Here is an 18881-nt window from a genome sequence, read left to right on the forward strand (position 1 = left end):
TCAGACAAAATGGCGCCGAGAAGCCGGTTTAGCGCAGGCGCTTTGGAAAGACCCTGCCCCGCCCCCGTCCAAATCCTGGCCGCAGCTCCGGGTTCGGTTTCCATGGGACACTTCGCCGCCAATCCTCGTGCCGAACTGCTCTTCCTGACCCCTCAATTTACCAATCAGTGCTCGGTCAAGCACATCCGGAGTCGTATTAACCAATCATTTTTCAGGACCTGCTTACTCAATACTCGATTCTCCAGTAACGTTAGCCTTCGGAAACAGCCAATCATAAGTGGAAGATGTCCTACCTGCTGTTTTTCGCACCAATCCGTGAAGTTTCACAGCTACATCCAATGAGGACGGCAGGTAGCGAGCTCCAATCCGAAGCTCTTCGGCGTCATGAGCAGCCAATAGGAGTTCGTGTAGAAGCGAGTCTGCTCAACAGCTTGTTATTTGGTGGATTGTGGCAGTAAATCGGGCGAGTGGGGAACCGGGCGCAGGAACTGCCGCCACGGCCGGGAGTGGTGCTGCCCGGACGGGGGCCCACGGGGGTCAGTGGGGCGGAGGACTCGGAAGCTGACAGCGCGCACTTCACCCGCAGTTGGTAGGTGGTGAGAAGGGAAGTGGGGGATACTGAGTGGACGAAGCGGCAGTAGCAGCAGCTCGTGCTGCTGCCCGGGGTCCCGGTGCAGTTGGAAGCTTCGGAGGTGGGGAGGGGGTGCTGGGCAAGCGGTGCGGCGAGCGCAGGGGAAGGGGCAAGTCGTGGAGCAGCGGCAGCAACTGCAGGAACCGCCGCCGCAGCCACCTCCTCGGCGGCTTCCCCGGGAAAATGGCTGTGGGGCTGGCCGCGCCGCTAAGTTTGCTTCCGCGCGGTGAGGAGCGGGCTGCTTGGGGGAGCCGGTCCCCAACTCCGCGGCGCGTCCTTCCCTGTGGAGTCCGTGGCAGGACCCGAAGGGCCGGGGGCAGGTACCTTTCTGGGCTGTACAAAAAGTTGAGGCGGGCGCGGGGAGGAGGCGGCGGCTGCCGCTGTGCGGCTCCCCTCCCCTCCCACACCCTCTCCGGGCCACCTCCCCTCCTCCTCTCCGCCCCCCCCAGCCCCCTCCCTCGCGCGGGTCTCCCCTCACTCTCGCGCCTCCCGGCTGAAGGCCGCGGCCCCTGCCCCATCGGTGAAGAAGCGCTTCTCCTTTCTGACATGGTGCAGAGCGGAGGAAGGAGAGCAATGGCGCCGTGACACTCCGCTGCCGCCACCGCCACCGCGGGCCCGGGGCGGGCCGAGGGGGCCGAGCGGCGGAGGCGGGGCGCGGGCCGAAGTCGGGGTATCTGGGGGGGCGGCTGAGCGAAAGCTTGGCGACCCTGCCTGAGGGGGACCTGGGGAAGCCCACACGGCGCCCTGCCCTTCTCCAGAGCGCTCGGTCCTGGGGCTCCGAGTTGGGCATTTCGGGTCAAAGTGGCGAGCGAGGCGGGGGCGCGGTGGGCCGCTGGCGAACTCCGGGGAGGAACGAGCTGCCTTTTGGCGCCCGAGGGGTTCTCGCTGTTTTCTCAGCTCCTGCGTCCTGGCTGCCCTCCGGGGGTTCTTATCCTTCGCCGGTGAGGGTTCTGCCCCTCCCCGCTGGCGTTTGTTTACTTTCTTTCCTTGGGTCGCTCCCCTCTGTTGACTGATTCTGTGCCTGTCTTTCCCTTCCCCGTAGTTCTAGCGACGGAGAAGATAGCTCGCTGAGCTGGAACCCCACAGATCACCAGTAAAAATGAAGGTAAGTGGAGTCAGCGCTGCTCCGAACCTCGTGCCCTGGACACTGCTTGTCGTGAGGCTAGTGCTGTGGAATGTCATTTTTTTTTTTTTTCTACTCAAAATTGATTCCTCTACTAAGCAGCGCTTTCTGAAAATGAGGACGTGTTGAAAGGGTGAGAAATGATCATTGTGTCTAATGCAGTCAGTCCGGCTCCTCTCTGAAGCAGTTAGCACTTTGGAAAGGCTGGTGCAGCCTTTCCATTGTTGTCCATTGGGCTAGTATTTTTAAACACTTCCTGTGTTGGCAGCAACCTTTGCAGAAGTAAAGCTTTTGTCCTGTTTTGGTTCTTTGGGGGATTTTTTGAAATTTTTTTTTCTTCCACAGTGCCAGTATGATTTTCTAAGGAAGGAATATGTGCATTGTGTAAAGGAGAGGTCATTTCTTCTCTGAAAAATTCTGTAGCTAAAATATTTGAAGGTGAACTGAAACTAATGTTTTAGTTCAGTCATTATAGTAAACATTTTAAAACCAAGATACATTCTTCTGAAGATAGCTAATAGTGCACACGTTGTATGTGATATTTAAAGGGAAAGGAAGTTATAGCATTATGTAGTACAATGGCCTTTAATATTTCAAGTTAGATATTTATTTGCCAAAGTGTTCCTCTTCAATTTGCATTATTTGTAAATGCACTGACTTTAAAAGGTACTTGATTCCTTACTCATTTACTGTTTTATTGTGTTAAACTCTGCAATATAGCATTTCCCCAAACTTTCTCTTATCTTTTGGAAATGACACATTACCTTCTTTAATGTTACTTGGGAAAACTTACTGGAAAAGGAAAAATCATTTCTGCTTGCAAGTGTTATTTCTGAAGTGTACACTGTTACCTTTGTGCTTAGCAATATTGAATCGAGTCTATATGAATACATTTAGTTTTTGAAAAGAAATACGTAAAGTGACAGACTTAGAATAATAATCATTCTGTTACTGCAAGATTAAAATGAATGGCAGAATGAAATTTCGCACATCTTTCAATGTATCATTCTGATCATGGCCATTTGCTAAAAGTAGAAGTTTTTTAGTAAAGCTTATTTTTTTGATATACCAGGAAGATTAGGGTGATAAACTACGTACAGCCCCAAGTTTTGAGCCATTAGTTCATATATCTGCATTTATCAGCTGATTTAGACTAAGATTTTTTTAAATGTAGATTTCAGCCAATGATTCCCCCAAGTAATGTTCTCCTTGTGGAAGGGATTGGCTTCATTTCTTATCTATGCGGTTATACCGTTACCAAAAAGATAATGCTTTAATGTAGCTGTGTTAATAAACATTTAACTACATATTGTTAGCATTAATCTTAATAGCAGTAATTTCTTCTAATTTGAAAACAAAATTTTCAGGCCATAATTAAATAACTTTAAGTTTTATAGGCACTTGGTATGAATATACCTTTTCTGGTTTGGGAGGCTTTTTTTTTTTTAACATTTTTTTAAAAGATTTTATTTATTTATTTGAAAGAGAGAAAAAGAGAGAGAGAGAGCATGAAAGTGGGGAGGGTCAGAGGGAGAAGCAGACTCCGTTGCTGAGCAGGGAGCCCGACGCAGGACTTGATCCTGGGACTTCAGGATCATGACCTGAGCCAAAGGCAGTCGCCCACCTGATTGAGCCACCCAGGTGCCTGCTTTTTGGTATTTTGTACTTAATTATTATTTTTTAAGTAAGTTCTGTACCCACCACGGGGGGTGAACTCACCACCCAGAAATGGAGAGTCACATGCTCTACTGACTGAGCCAGCCAGGTGCCCTTGTTTTTTGTTTTCTTTTTAAATATGTTCATTTCTTAAATAAATTGTAGACTTGTTGAAACATTTTGTATCTGGAGGAAAAAACATGATCATATGACCTTACTGAAACTTCTCAGTTAAAACTTAAAATGTTTTGTTGTCAGGACATAGTTTATAGTAGTAAAGGAATGTAATTGCTTGCTTTAGGGGTATTTTTCAAATTATTAATGACATTAATAAACTATAATATTAATGTTCTTACTACTTTAAATATAGAACCTTTTAACGAATGAGGTTTGAGGTTGGAGTGGGGGAGAATAGTAGTGACATTCACATTTTATGTTCTTCCATCAGGCGGCGGATGAGCCTGCCTATCTGACAGTGGGAACTGATGTCAGTGCCAAGTACCGAGGTGCCTTCTGTGAGGCAAAAATTAAGACTGTGAAAAGGCTGGTAAAAGTTAAGGTAATTTTTTTTTTTTTTTTTAAATTTAAATGCAACCTGTATTGAAGAGAATTCGGGATGGGGACACTGCAAATCAGCATTTTATTGAGTCATTTTTATGTGAAAGGACTGTTGTATACAAAACTATAGGAAAAGCACATTAAAAATTACGAAATAAGGAACTCAAAATGAGAAGTTATTCCAAAATGCTTCTCTGAAAATACAATGTTTATCAGACTTATATTTGGCTCTCTGCTGTTGTGGCAGGTTTACTTAGGCTGTGATCTATTTTCTTTTCTTTCATAATGTTCAGGTAGAGACGATGTCAAATGATTAGGAAAAATAATATATAGTTGAAATTGTTTTTAAGACATTGTTAAAAATGATTTAAGAATTTTATTTTTAAGATGCTTTTAGGACCAGAAAAAAGTCACCACATTATTCCTGTGCAGTATTTGGAAATACAGAAAAGTACCAAAGGATTAATACCCATAGCTTACCTCTCAGAAACTACTATTAACATTTTTGTGTTTCCATCCAGTAGTTTTCCTATATAAATGTTTTTAATAATCTTACTTAAATTACAAGTGTAATCCATGTTTATTATAAACATTTTTAACATTATAGAGCTGTATAGTAAAGTTCATGAATGTCCTCTTTGATACTACTCCAGAGAGATTCAATATGGCCTGTCAAATACTGTATAGTGCCTACCATAACAGTATTATTGTTGTTGTTGTTGGATCATATTGTAGTTTCAGTTTTGCAGCTTGCTTTTCACTTCCATATCTGATCTTTTCTTACAAGAATTAAGCACCATAAAAGAAGGACATGTTAGACTTGTTCTATCCTCAACGCTAGAGTAGTGCTTGATACATAGTAGGGCACTATACATAGTAGGGCACTCAAAATATGTTGAATGAGTAAATGACCTGGAGCAGTTAATTTCAGAGTGTGGCCTTGGACCAGCAGCATCATCCTTATCTGGGAACGTGCTGGAAGTGCAAATGTTCAGGCCCAGACCTACTGAGTCAGAAACTCTGTGACTAAGGTCCAGTGATTGTATTTTAACAAGTCCTTCAAGTGTTTCTGCTGCATGTTAAGTTTGAGAACCATTGAACTAGAAGAATATGATTTGTGTAGCAGATAAATAGATTTATCTGTGATTATTATGAGATATCTTTTTAAATTTTGATCTGATGAAATTTTTCTTCAGGAATTGTTACAATATCATTTGACGTTTATTCGTTTCAATTGGCCTTTTTTACTGTGTCAGCTATATGGGATTTGATTACTGAATATTTACTTGAATTTCGTTGAGAATTTAAACTTTCTGTTAATATTGTGGCTCTTGATATATTTATGTAAAATCGGTACAGTGATGGGGGAGGACGTGTTATACATTATAGGGAATTTCAGTTTTCATATTTTGAGTACTTGCTCTGTGTGCATGATTATTACACTGTATATTTGGGAGGATTTATAGTAAAAAAGAGTTCTTATTTGTCACTGAACTACCTATCATGATTATTTAGGTTTACTTTATAAATGACCAACGGTGTTCTGGTTTTAATTTACCTTGAATGTGGGCAATAAAAGTTTGATACTGTTTTTTATATACTTTGTGACAGAACCTTTTATAACTTGATAAAAAAGAAGGCAGCTTTAAACTTTTACAGTAATCACTACAAATTATAAATCTCACATAGTTCATTAATTCAGCAAACATTTATGAAGTGCCTGTAATATGCACTGACATTTGCTAACTGCTGAGGATATAATGGTGAAGGAGGATTCTAGCCCTCAAGGAACTCACAGTTAATGAGAGAGACAATAAACACAAATATAAGACAATGTAAAAGTAAAACAGGAGTAAGCCCAGGATGGTAAGAACATGTAGATTAAAGACTTCAGACTTCATAAACATGTTGTTTTAAAAGTAATATGCAAATTATTGTGCAAAAAAATGTTTTCCAGGTACTCCTGAAACAGGATAATACTACACAGTTGGTGCAAGATGACCAAGTAAAGGGTCCTTTAAGAGTACGTATGTTCTGCAGTTTAAAGTTTGTAATGATAAATCATAAATACATATGGTCAATTACTGAATTTTGCTTTCATAGATAGTTTTAAAATTTATAAGAATGTTAATCAGAAAATAAAAATACAAATGAAGTGTTAATAGAGTTAGTATAAATTCTATTACACTAGCTGTATCCTTAGTTTAGAAAGGTAAATCATCTTACCAGAGGGTAATTTAGTATACATCGACATGAGTTTTCAGCCACCTTTTGTTTTGATCTCTTGGATTGAATATCTTAGCATTGTCATCAGAGATATTTAGCCTGCTAAGTAATATACTAGTATCATAAATTGGAATCTTTTGTTGTTCTAACATTTCAAGTAAAGTATATTTACTTCATAATTCAATTTAGTGGATACCTATATTGTGTTTTCCATCCATTTCTGGCCATTTGTTGATGTAATAAATCTTTGTTATGTCAGAGTACCACTTCGGTTAATATCTCATTTATCTGATATATCTGATGTGGAAGCTGAAAGAAGGTCAACTGGTCCATCACTCTCTCTCCAGGTGAACCTTTATCTAAAAGGTCCCTTAAAGACGAATGCTGAATCCAATATTCAGTATTTCTGTGAAAGAAAATTGAAGCTACTTGTGTTATCTTATGGTTTTCTGGTTCTTGCATTCCACAATTTCCTTGAAGGCAATGTGATGTAGTATAAAAGCTCTGAAGTAAGACTTAAGAGACTGGTTCTTGTCATCTCATCTGAGCCATAGTATTCAATGTGTAAAATAAAGGTAATAATAACCTTACGTGTATCAAAGCATTTTGAGGTTCAAATTGCATGATAAATACATGAGCACTATAAATGATAAAGATCTAAGTCAGTGTGAACTAGAATTATCGTAGGTATTTTTTTCTTTTTAACCCAGGTCATAAAGTTGGTGGGAATGATTTGGTTTATTTAAATTTGGTAATAAACTTTTGATACTGGGTTTTAGGTTGGAGCTATTGTTGAAACAAGGACATCTGATGGATCCTTTCAGGAGGCTATTATCAGCAAGTTGACAGATGCTAGTTGGTACACTGTGGGTAAGTAGTTAATTTAATACATGGAATTTAATTTGGGATTGCATATACCTGTATTTTGTAAATACACTGAATTATGTTGACAGAGAAATATGTATTCTTTACTGTCAGTTTACTTGATATAGTTGTTAAAATTTTAATGACACCTGCTGGCAACAAAAATAATTACCTCTTTGGTCACTTGGTACTATTTCATCCAAGAATGTACTTCTTTTTTAGGCTACCTAGATTATTTCTTTTTAAGAAAGTTAAGTTCTATGGTTATTTTCTTCCATTAGAAGGTTGATACAAGTTAGTATTATAACTAATCAGACTTTTTTACCTTTCCTGTAATTACAGTCAAGATTGTACAGTTGCAATCTTTTATTGTATTGCTGCCTGTTTTACATAAGGGTAATACAGATGTTACCACAGAATTTAAAGCCTAAAAAAATTCTAATCAGAGTAGATTCAAGTCTAGATGATCATAGCTTAATTTTTGATTTTTTCATCCAGTCAGGTCTCCGTACACCTTTCAGGAAAGATACATGTGCTACTAATGAGAATGCATACTTAACATTCCATGCATAAGCTTATACTGGCTATAAAAAACTTTGTTGCCGTGAGTAGCAACAAGTGTCTTAATACATGTAAACTAAAACCTAAATGTAGTAGTTACATAGTTGCTGTCATTATGTTGATAAAAATAACAATGATTAACATTTACAAATCTCTTCTCAGTACATTGAAACTACACAGTCCTGTGGATAATAATCCAGTCCTTTGTTTTACACTGAACATCTATACCATTGTTTGGTTTTTACATTTATGTCCTGGTATAAGTGATGTAATTATGGTGTGGTTTCCTTAAAGAAGGAAAATAAATGATCCTATAGGTTTACTTTTAGTTTACTTGAATTGTTGCTTTGAGTAAAAATCATTCATCTTCCGGTGATGCTCAAAGCTGTGAAGTATATGCTTTGGTTAAAAATTGTTCTTCCTACGTCTTAACTCTGCAGTTTTTATTAGCAGTAACAATTTGTTCTATGTAACTACTATTTTCTAACTATTTTTGTTCTTCTTGAACCTCCTAGAAATTGATGTTGGTTCACAACAGTTCTGGTATTCTGAACTACTTATTTTTAGGTAGCTTAGTTGTGGCTGTTGATAGTTGTTAGAGATTTAAAACTAAGTTTAATCTTAACTCTTAGAGATCAAGTAAATACAATTTTACTATATTAAACCAGTGGTAAAACTTACAGGCATTCATATATGCAAAATTATGCAAGATTATATGATGCATATTCAAATACTAATATTGCATCCTCTTTGGTGCTTAATATCGAGGCTTCATTGACAGTACTTGTGAAGTTTTACTGATATAATGCTTATGCTTCTGCAGAAGCGATACTTTTCAGGTTTTCACATTTTGGGCTTCTGCACTCCAGAATAACAGATCTTTATCCTCTTATGAATGGCATTTTAGCATTTCTAAAAGCTAGTTGCTAGTGAGCATTCTCTGTGGTGATTTTCTATGATGGGTAATTACAGAAGAAATTGTATAATTCTTGTTCTGAAAGAGCGTAGAATCTTAATTGCATGTAATTCGTGTATCAAGCATTAGTGTACATAAGAATCACTTGGTGCTTGTTTTAAAAAATGAGGATTTGAGGACTTCAAATCTCTTCAGTTTACTAGGTCCTGGGATGGCAACCCAAGAATCTTTCTTTTTCTAATTACATTGGCTGAACTTAATGCAGGTAGTACACATTTAGTAAAATAGTCAATACTTGGAAAAACAGAGACTTATTCAGGAGAAAAATTCAAAATATTTAAGTGTTTTTGCATCTGCATAATGACAGCAAGTGACCTAAAAAATTTAAGATGTTAAAAAGCATGGTTCACTTAAGTATGTTTAATAAAGCACTCTGCCCTAAAGAATATTTAGGTCCTGAAGGATGTAGCCCATATAAAGAATGATGAGAGCATAATGAGCCTAAAAGTTGGCAAAATAAAATGTGTCCTCTCTCACAGATCATGAATGTTCTATATTTTTCTTTATTTGAGTGACTACTACCTTTAATTCCTTTTTTCTGAAAATTTTCTTGTTTTCTACTTGCTAGTAAAGTATTATCTAAGTAGAATCAAAGTTACACAAAGTATTAATGATTTCCATATCATTTTTTTTTTTTAATTTTAAGTGATCTCAAAATTTGACTCTTAGAAACAAAAGAAAAGAGGATACCATGCTGCCAGTTTGGATCAAATAAGAGTTGTGATCATTGGTGATCAAAAATTATCTGATGAGTCTGATAATATCTTACATACTTAGGTATTTTTTCTGTGATAGTTGAATAGCCACTTTTTAATTGGCTAATATAACCTAATTTTTAAAAAATCTATTAACACCTTGCCCTCTAATATTGAATAATAAACAGCTCCAGTTTATGGATTTTTTTTGTTTCTTTGAGCCTCAGAAATAGTTCCTCTTCCTATCGTAAAACAGTGTTTCTTAGCATAATTTATTCATTTGGCAGTTCTTATCTTTGCCTGAAAGATATGTGTAATGTATGGAAATGTGTTACCTGTCTAGTCATTCAAAAGTTATCAAAATTAGGATGGAATTTGTATCTTCACTTGAATGTTGCCATTAACTCCTGGTAAATATAGTTGTCAATAGGACATTCTAAAACTATTCTTCTTTTGCCTTTTTGGAATATAAAAATAACACAGTGTACTTGAAAAATAGGAAAATGTAAAGGACAGAATTGTTATTTTAGTAATTTACATATAAAATGCATATACACATATATGTAATGTATCAAATTTTACACTAAAATCTATTTGATAATGGGGCACCTCAGTGGGTCATTCGGTTAAGTATCTAACTCTTGATTTCAGCTCAGGTCAGAATCTCGAGGTCCTGAGATTGAGTTCCGTGTTGGTCTCTGCACTCCGCATGGAGTCTGCTTGAGATTCTCTCTCTACCTCCCCCTTCATGCTATTGCATGCGCTCTATCTCTCTAAAATTGAAAAAAAAATCTATTTGATTATTTATATATTTTTGCGACAGATGCTTTTTAAGACTCAGGATTTTTTCATGTCTTGTGATTACTGTTTTGCATGTCAGTTGGATCAGATCTCATGGAAGTTTTAGTTAATGGAGTAGAGGAGGTTTAGATTAAACTGGTGAATGGACTGATTTTTGTAGCATGTCCTCCTGGCTTATAAGGCTTTTTAATTTAGTTAGAACCTCTTATGACAAGTTTTTTTATTACCAACATCGATCACGAATGTTTTCAAAAACCGGTGGTTATTCCACTGACTAGAAAATCACTAGGAAAAGAAGTACTAAGCCAAAAGAAGCCTATGCATTCCTGTGATACGCTTTAACCTATTGTTTAAATGGCCTTCCATAAGAATTAGCATTCCCGTGATACTTTGTCAATTTCATTATACATTTGAGTGCTAATTTCTTAAGTTCCTTGATTTCTGAAGTTTTTGACCTTGGCTGCAGAGGGACTTCTGTATCACAGATGATTTTATGTAACAGAACTATTGGTTATACCTAAGGTATGTAATTTTTAAAGTTTTTATTCCATTATGTGAAATATTTTCTTAATTAATATGTAAATGTAGATATAAAAATATTTTACTAATTGTAACTGCTATACACAGATATAATAATATTTTTGTGAAGTCAGAATTCTTGACTTATTTTCCTGTGTTCATTTTATGCCTCTGCTTCATGCCTATTTTGATCTGCCTTAAAAAACTGTAGCTTTCAGATTCTCAGTTTCTTTATAAAAGGAAGATAGTGATTCCTACCTTGCAGAGGCTGTTGTGAGGATTAGTACATGATAGAAGCTTAATGAGTGATATCTAATTATATCTTTGGAGAGATAAAGTTAATTTACTGTTGTTCTCTTACTGTCCTCCAGCATCTAACAGTGCTGTGATCACAGGTAGAGCTTTTGTATTTAGTAGGTAGATCCCCTGTTGCTTTTGTTTCTTTTAACAGTTTAGAGTTAGGGTTTGTGTATTTGTTTGCACAGGCATTGTTTTGTCTAGTATGAGCAACATTATTGAGAGAGACTGAGCTTTGTCTTTTTTCTAAAATTATGTTTCAGTATTTACAGTAACATAGTAATAGAGGTATCACTTTTTAAAAAATTATATATTTATTTGAGAGAGAGCACATGAGTGGTTGGAAGGGGCAGAGGGAGAGGGAGATGCAGACTTCCCACTGAGCAGGGAGCGCAACCTTGGGCAGTCCTAGGACTCTGAGATCATGACCTGAGCTGAAGGCAGACACCTAACTGATTGAGCTACCCAGGCACCCCCAGAGATACTGCATTTATACTCTTTAGCACTCAGTAGTCCATTCAGATGCCAGTTTTGACTAGTATAAAACATTTCATAGAATTACTAAATCCTTATAGTCTGAATATTTTCTCTTGGCATACTGTAGTATACATCTTGAACTAAAAAGAGCTGTATTTACTATCTACACCAGTTAATTATTTCACTCTTGCCAGAATGCCAGAGTCATTCCTCGGTGCCTGCAAATTTGGTGTTCCTTAGATGATACTTCTAACATGAAAGTTCTAGAGGAAGTTTTTTATAGATGGAACTTCCTCATGATTTTGATAATCAGGGATGTCATGACTAATAGTTTCACTATGATGTTGACTTTTCCATCTTTCAGGAAATCTTGAATGGTTATAGAGCTTTTCAAACTTGTATATAGTACTTAAATACATGCCTTGTATGTTTTAGGAGTTAAAAATAAATTTAAACCGTTTCTCTTTGTTCTCTCAAAGTTGTAAGTATTCCTGTGTAAAACTGTGAAATTGTTATTGGTACTACAATTCCCTTTAGAGAAGTTCTTTTTGTTCTTACATTATTTCTACCCATGGTAAAGTATGTTGAAGTGAAATGCATTTTTTCCTTCAAAAATCTGATTTATTTCAAAGTGATTTTTTTTAAAAAAGCAAGAACTAAAGATACTGGAATTTTTCATCAGAGGGGCACCTGGGTGGCTCAGTCAGTTAAGCATCTGCCTTTGGCTCAGGTCATGATCCCAGGACCTTGGGATCAAGCCCCATGGTGGGCTCCCTGTTCAGTGAGCTTGCTTCTCCCTCTCCCTCTGTTCCTGCTCTCTCTCTCTCTCTCTCTCAAATAAATAAAATCTTCAAAAAATTTTGGAAATTTTTCATGAGAACATTTGATTTGCAGCTGCCATTGATTAACAATGAAACACTGAAAAACATCTTATTGCATAATTTAATATTATCCATTGGTCTTACAGTCTCATTTTCCTTCCTCATACCTCCACTTAAAGGTGGGTGCATCTGAGCGTGAATGTGTGTGTCTGTTGTTACCATCTTTCATATTGTAGGCATTAAGGAAAATTGGAACTTTTAAGGTTTTATTCTTGAATATATTTAGGGATATTAATACATGAATTATTTTAAATTTGGTACAGTAATTTCATGATCTTGGATTTTTAAAGGAAGACTGGTTTATTTATTAGACTTGACACCATATGAATCATTGTTTTGTTACAAATGTTTAGAGCACTGTTAATCAAGTGTAGATTAGTAATGTAATTGTTAGAGGATGTTGTGTTTTATCCTGTCATTGTGTCTGCAGGTGGTCATTAATTTCTGCATTGTTGACAGTGTATAACACAGCTCCTTTTGTGGAATCATTATGGTTCTTTGAATATGTGCTTCAGGAACTTTTCATTTTCTCTGCATTGTCTCCTGCATGTAAGAGAATTTAAACTAGATGTCTTTAGTCTAAGAGAAGAACTGACTGAGGTAGATAAATATTGAAGAAGTTCAGTACTTACATAAGCTCTTAGCATGAAAAAAAATAAGTTTATGATTAAATATTATTAAAGTAATGTAGAATTTCCCTTTATTAATACTAACTCTGTCAGAATGGAAAAACCTCTAGAATTGTATTGGAATTAAATCTAAACGTAATTATTTTTGTCTCTATATGCCTTCCTATGTATATGTTATTTTCATAAGATATACACATATTAATTGATGTTTGTATTATAAGTATCTGAGGTAGGGATCTCATCTTTTTTATATTTTATTTCTTCATAATGCTGGGCAATCAGGCGTCTTCTGAGAGCATTTTTTTTTTGAGAGCATTTTTTAAAAATAAACTTTGTATATGTTAGATGTTAAAATAAGAGTGCGTTTCTGAAAAACCTATAAAAATAATATAGCTAGTTATATGGAGAATTAAAGTGATAAAATGTTAAATTCCTTACCCCTATCCCCCCAATTTTTTTTTAAGATTTTATTTATTTATTTGACAGAGATCACAAGTAGGCAGAGAGGCAGGCAGAGAGAGAGGAGGAAGCAGGCTCCCTGCTGAGCAGAGAGCCCAATGTGGGGCTCGATCCCAGGACCCTGAGATCATGACCTGAGCCGAAGGCAGAGGCTTAACCCACTGAGCCACCCAGGTGCCCCTCTAAACTTTTTTTTTTAAGATTTTATTTATTTACTTGAGAGAGAGAGCAAGTGAGCAAACAGCAGAGGGAGAGGCAAACCCCCTACTGAGCTGTGAGCCCGATATGGGGCTCTATCCCAGGACCCTGGTATCATGACCCTAGCTGAAGGCAGACACTTAATTGACTGAGCCACCCAGGTGCCCTATTTCTAAACTTCTTAAATCCTCTTCTAGCAAAAGAGAAAAGTTGAATCTTAGGACTTTAGAATTTGGCAGCCAGTACTTCTACTATAGTAAGTTATCATGGAAATAAATAGAAGAGTCCAGTAATCCAAGAAACACTACCAGAAGGCAAACAGTTTCTCGAAGTAAGAGATACTTCATTGATAACTGTTGGGAACAAACCCATAATGCTTTTTTTTAAACCAGGTTTTTACTCATTTTTCTAGGATTAAAGGTAATAATTCTTGATTTGACTAGGTTGCTAATGGTTTAAAGAAGGTGGTTCTGTAGTGGTAGACATTGAACAAATGAATGGAGACACCTAAGCAGTTGGGGGCAGACATTTAACCTGCATCTGTTTGGCAGCTACAGAATGAAAAATGTAGTATGCACATTTTAAAAGGTTTTGAAAAATAACAAATAATGATTCTTACAAATGTGAAGCCGAGATAAATAGCAACAATAGCATTCTCTGCAGTGAAATTTTTACTTAGTGTGCATAAATTCTCTGGTATCTCTTGCTTATTTTAGTGTTTGATGATGGTGATGAGAGAACACTGAGACGCACTTCACTTTGCCTAAAAGGAGAGAGACATTTTGCTGAGAGTGAGGTAGGGTGCCATCGGTAGGCTTTTTGGGTTGAATAACTTCGTACATCGAGGCAAAAATTTGATTTAATTTGTCTGTTGTTTCTTACCTAGACACTTGACCAGCTTCCCTTAACAAATCCAGAGCATTTTGGAACTCCAGTAATTGCGAAGAAGACAAACAGAGGAAGGAGGTCCTCTCTTCCTGTGTGAGTGTTTTCATATACAGTAATGTTACAGTTTTTACAACATTAACCAAATGATTTTTCTAGGATGGCTAAAATTGTTCAGGTAACTTTTCCATCGTATCTTGTATCCTTATATTAGACATTTTACCTTGAGCAGATCTTGTTCTTAATTATTCCCATTGCTCTGTCCAAGAATTATCACAACGCCTTTTTCAAAAAGGCTATTTTGTCTTGAGTTACTTTGCTAGATTCCTTAATTGATATGTTTTTTTCTATTTTAAGTGAGTATATATAATTTTCAACCTTTTCATCTCAAAAACACTTCAGACTTAAAAATTATACATAAACTTTTGGGGCTTCTAGGTGTCTCAGTCAGTTGAGCATCTGACTCTTGGTTTCAGCTCAGGTCAGGATCTCAGGGTTGTGAGATTGAGCCCCATGTTGGACTCTGCACTCAGCAGGCAGTCTGCTTGGGATTCTCTTCCTGTCCTCCTTCCCCTACCCCCATTTGTGCACATTCTCTCTCTCTTTCACTGTCTAAAAATAAATCTTTAAAAAAAAATTACACAATAAACTTTCATATACTTATCATCTAGATTCATTAACTTAAAATTTTTTGGAACTTAAAATTTTTTGACTTATTCACTCTGTAAGTATATATGATTATTTTTTATTGATAATTTTATGGTCAAACCACCTTGAGAGGGTATTGCAAGCATCAGACCTACCTTTAAAAACTTTAAGAATAAGCAAATTCGCTTACATAGTCAAAGTATGGTTATCAAATTCAGAAAATTTAACATTAATAGAATGGTGTTATCTAATAATATGTAATCCATATTTCAGATTTTGCCAGTTGACCCAATAGTAACCTTTAGAAGCATCCCCTGAATCCAGGATCCACCCCAAGGCCGTGCATTACACTTAGTTTATATGGTTCTTTTTTTTTTCTTTTAAGATTTTATTCATTTGAGAGAGAGAGCAGAGCTAGAGTGAGAGAGCGAGTGAGCATGAGTAGGGGTGGGGGCAGAGGAAGAAGCAGACTCCTCCCCGAGCAGGGAGCCTGACATGGGATTTAGTCCCAGGACCCTGAGATGATGACTTGAGCCACAGGCAGATACTTAACCAACTGAGTCACCCAGACATCCCTAGTTTATATGGTTCTTAAATCTCCTTTCATCTGGAAAAGTTCTTTGGCTTTTTTTTTTTTTTTTTTGTCTTTTCATTACCTTGACATTTTTGAAGAGTACAGGCCAGTTTTGTAGACTTGCTCACTATGAGTTTGTCTGCTTATTTTATTGTCTAGGTAAGTGACCTTAAACCCTCACATGTTTCTTTTTTTCTTTTTTCTATTTTTTTTTTTTAAGATTTTATTTATTTATTTGATAGATCACAAGTAGTCAGAGAGGCAGGCAGAGAGAGAGGAGGAAGCAGGCTCCCTGCTGAGCAGAGAGCCAGATGTGGGGCTTGATACCAGGACCCTGAGATCATGACCTGAGCCAAAGGCAGAGGCTTTAACCCACTGAGCCACCTAGGCGCCCCGCCTCACGTGTTTATTAATGCAATCTTTTCATAACCTGTTAGGAAATTAGAGTTATATTATCTGGCACCTGGCATACATAAAAAGTGGAAGGACAGTCTTTTTAAAAAAAAAAATGTACTGGCACAATAAGTAGTTCGTGGGGACATATTTAGACTTTTCTGTCCCAGCTGGTGGTTGGCATAAGAGCAAAGTCCAAATCCTCATTCATCTAGTGACGTGGACTCAAGAGTTACTATGGATAGCTCAGGACTAGTTTGGGACCAGAGAGGTATCTATCTCTTCAATTTCAATAAGAATGAAGAACTACTACTCTGGAGTAATCTACATTAGAAATTGAGTTGTACATGTTAAACTCACACCACTCTGTCTCAGCAGTGGCTTATGTGAAGATCCTGATAAAGTTATTCTGACTTTTAGTAATGAAGATGAAAAAGAAGAAGAAAGTAGTGAGGAAGAAGATGAAGATAAGCGACGTCTCAATGATGAATTATTAGGAAAAGTTGTAAGTGTGGCATCTACATCTGAGAAGACTGATTGGTATCCTGCCTTGGTAAGTTAGATTTCTTGCAGAATTCATTAACCATTTAAAATATTTGTTAAAGGGGGTGCCTGGCTGGCTCATTCGGTAAAACATGCACCTCTTGATCTCAGGGTTGTGAGTTCAAGCCCCACATTGGTGTGGAGCCTAGTTAAAACTTAAATAAATAAACAAATGTTAAAATGGATTTTTAAAAAATATTTAAAATATTTTGAAAGTATTACATAAATTTAATTTGGACTTCATTGCAGAGTTGAGCAATCCTACTTAAGTCCCACATACTTCACTGTCTTCTCTTGTTATTTCTTTCTTTAATTTTCTATGAAGTTGTTTACTGGGATTTTTCAGCTTTCCCTTCAAAATGTGTCCAGTGGTCTCTTCTTATTCCTATTATCATTTTTTACTCACTTTATGGTAATTACCCATAAGTTCCCTTAACTTGATTCCTGACCTTTTTGCTAAATTCATATTTTTCTAGAAGCAGTTTTTATAGAGAAATAGTTTTAATATACTGATTTAATCATGATAGTCCCATTCTCAAAAAAAAAACCGCCACAAAACATTCAGTGGCTGCCTTATGGATCAATTCTGCATTCTTTCTTTATTTTTTAAGATTTTATTTATTTGACAGAGAGAGAAAGAGATCACAAGGAGACAGATCGGGCAGAGAGAGAGGGAAGCAGGCTCCCTGCTGAGCAGAGAGCCCGATGTGGAGCTCGATCCCAGGACCCTGAGATCATGACCTGAGCCAAAGGCAGAGGCTTAACCCACTGAGCCACCCAGGTGCCCCCAATTCTGCATTCTTTAGATGGATATCTGAGGCCATCCCAGCTCTTGTTTGTTTCTCATTTTCAGTGTAAGCTCTTTCCTCGGGTACTATCTTAACTGCTCCATGTCAGACACTTGACTCTTCTAAACCTTTACTCTTGCCTTAAATCAAATCAATTAGTATTTACTGAGGATATGCAGTGAGTTCAGCTCTAAATTCCTTAGAAGAGAGAGAAGTATGAATTTTGTAACACACTGCTCTCAAGAATCTAATTATATATATTTAGAGATTACATAGCTATTAAAGATTGTATAGTCCTTTTTCTTTTTTTCCATGAAGCCTAACACAGGACTTGAACTTAACGATTCCTAAGATCAAGACCTGAGCTGAGCTTAAGAGTTGGACACTTGGGGCGCCTGGGTGGCTCAGTGGGTTAAGCCGCTGCCTTCGGCTCAGGTCATGATCCCAGGTCCTGGGTTCGAGCCCCACGTCGGGCTTTCTGCTCGGCAGGAAGCCTGCTTCCTCCTCTCTCTCTGCCTGCCTCTCTGCCTACTTGTGATTTCTCTCTGTCAAATAAATAAATAAAAATCTTTAAAAAAAAAAAAAAAGAGTTGGACACTTAACAGACTGAGCCATCCAGGCACCCTTCTGTCATAAATTTTTTTTTTTTAAGATTTATTTGTTTGCCAGAAGAGAGAGAGAGAGAGAGAGCGCGAGCACACAAGCAGGGGGAGTGGCAGATGGAGAATCAGGCTTCCGGCTGAAGAAGGAGCCTGATGTGGGATGTGATCCCAGGACTGTGGGATCGTGACCTGAGCTGAAGGCAGACACTTAACCAACTGAGCCACAGAGGCATCCTCCTCTATCATCATTTTTAAAACTTGGTGCAGACAGTAGAGTAGAACAGGGGGTATTGGGGAAAGGAATGGTACATCTAGGTTTTGGAAATGGCAAGTCTGATGGGTTGGTAGGGAAATCTAGTCTTTGCTTCCTCCAGGAAGGTATGAGAAGAAAAGATGGGCAAGAGAATTATTTCATGAGCGGAATCAATAATGCTTGGTAATACTTGTTTTCATTTTCTCCTTTTCCTACTCCTCTCTTAAGATTCAGCTCGAGTCCTACCTTTTCTGCAGTCTCCCCTAACCACTCTAACATAACTGTGCCCCTTCTCTGAATTTTATTTTTTGAATTTTGATATCACATATATTTCCAAAAACAGTGTTGGCAGAAAACATGTCCCAAATTAGATCCTTTAAAGAACCCAGGCCATTTTTTAGAGGTTTTTATGTGCATGTAAGTACATTATTCAGTTGCTATATATAAGAGATTTACTGTACATAAGAAAAGTCTGGAAATCCTTTGAGCCTTTCAGTCACACATGCAGATAAGTAAATGGGTTTGGGTTCAGAATATTTAGATCGTAATTTGCCACGAGATTTTTTTTTTTAATATTTTATTTATTTATCTGACAGAGAGAGATCACAAATAGGCAGAGAGGCAGGCAGAGAGAGAGAGAGGGA

General features: G+C 37.6%; 1 protein-coding gene across 7 annotated transcripts in view; it reads left to right on the forward strand.

Moving 5' to 3' along the window:
• The first annotated feature begins 450 nt into the window (after nucleotides 1-450).
• Nucleotides 451-18881, forward strand: part of ARID4A (AT-rich interaction domain 4A) — a 65529-nt gene continuing 47098 nt past the window's right edge. For 2 of the 7 annotated variants that reach the window (XM_047736291.1, XM_047736297.1), the window contains exons 1-8: nucleotides 451-589; nucleotides 1680-1736; nucleotides 3859-3969; nucleotides 5926-5991; nucleotides 6974-7064; nucleotides 14268-14347; nucleotides 14438-14532; nucleotides 16430-16604. In XM_047736291.1, the coding sequence (XP_047592247.1) occupies nucleotides 1731-1736; nucleotides 3859-3969; nucleotides 5926-5991; nucleotides 6974-7064; nucleotides 14268-14347; nucleotides 14438-14532; nucleotides 16430-16604 (624 nt within the window). In that variant the 5' untranslated portion in view covers nucleotides 451-589; nucleotides 1680-1730. Of the gene's footprint in view, nucleotides 590-1147; nucleotides 1573-1673; nucleotides 1737-3858; nucleotides 3970-5925; nucleotides 5992-6973; nucleotides 7065-14267; nucleotides 14348-14437; nucleotides 14533-16429; nucleotides 16605-18881 lie in introns of those variants that run through there. The other 5 variants (XM_047736296.1, XM_047736298.1, XM_047736292.1 and 2 more) reach the window with 4 other exon arrangements.

Source organism: Lutra lutra, chromosome 7, assembly GCF_902655055.1.
Source record: "Lutra lutra chromosome 7, mLutLut1.2, whole genome shotgun sequence".
In the NCBI taxonomy this organism is placed as follows: domain Eukaryota; kingdom Metazoa; phylum Chordata; class Mammalia; order Carnivora; family Mustelidae; genus Lutra; species Lutra lutra.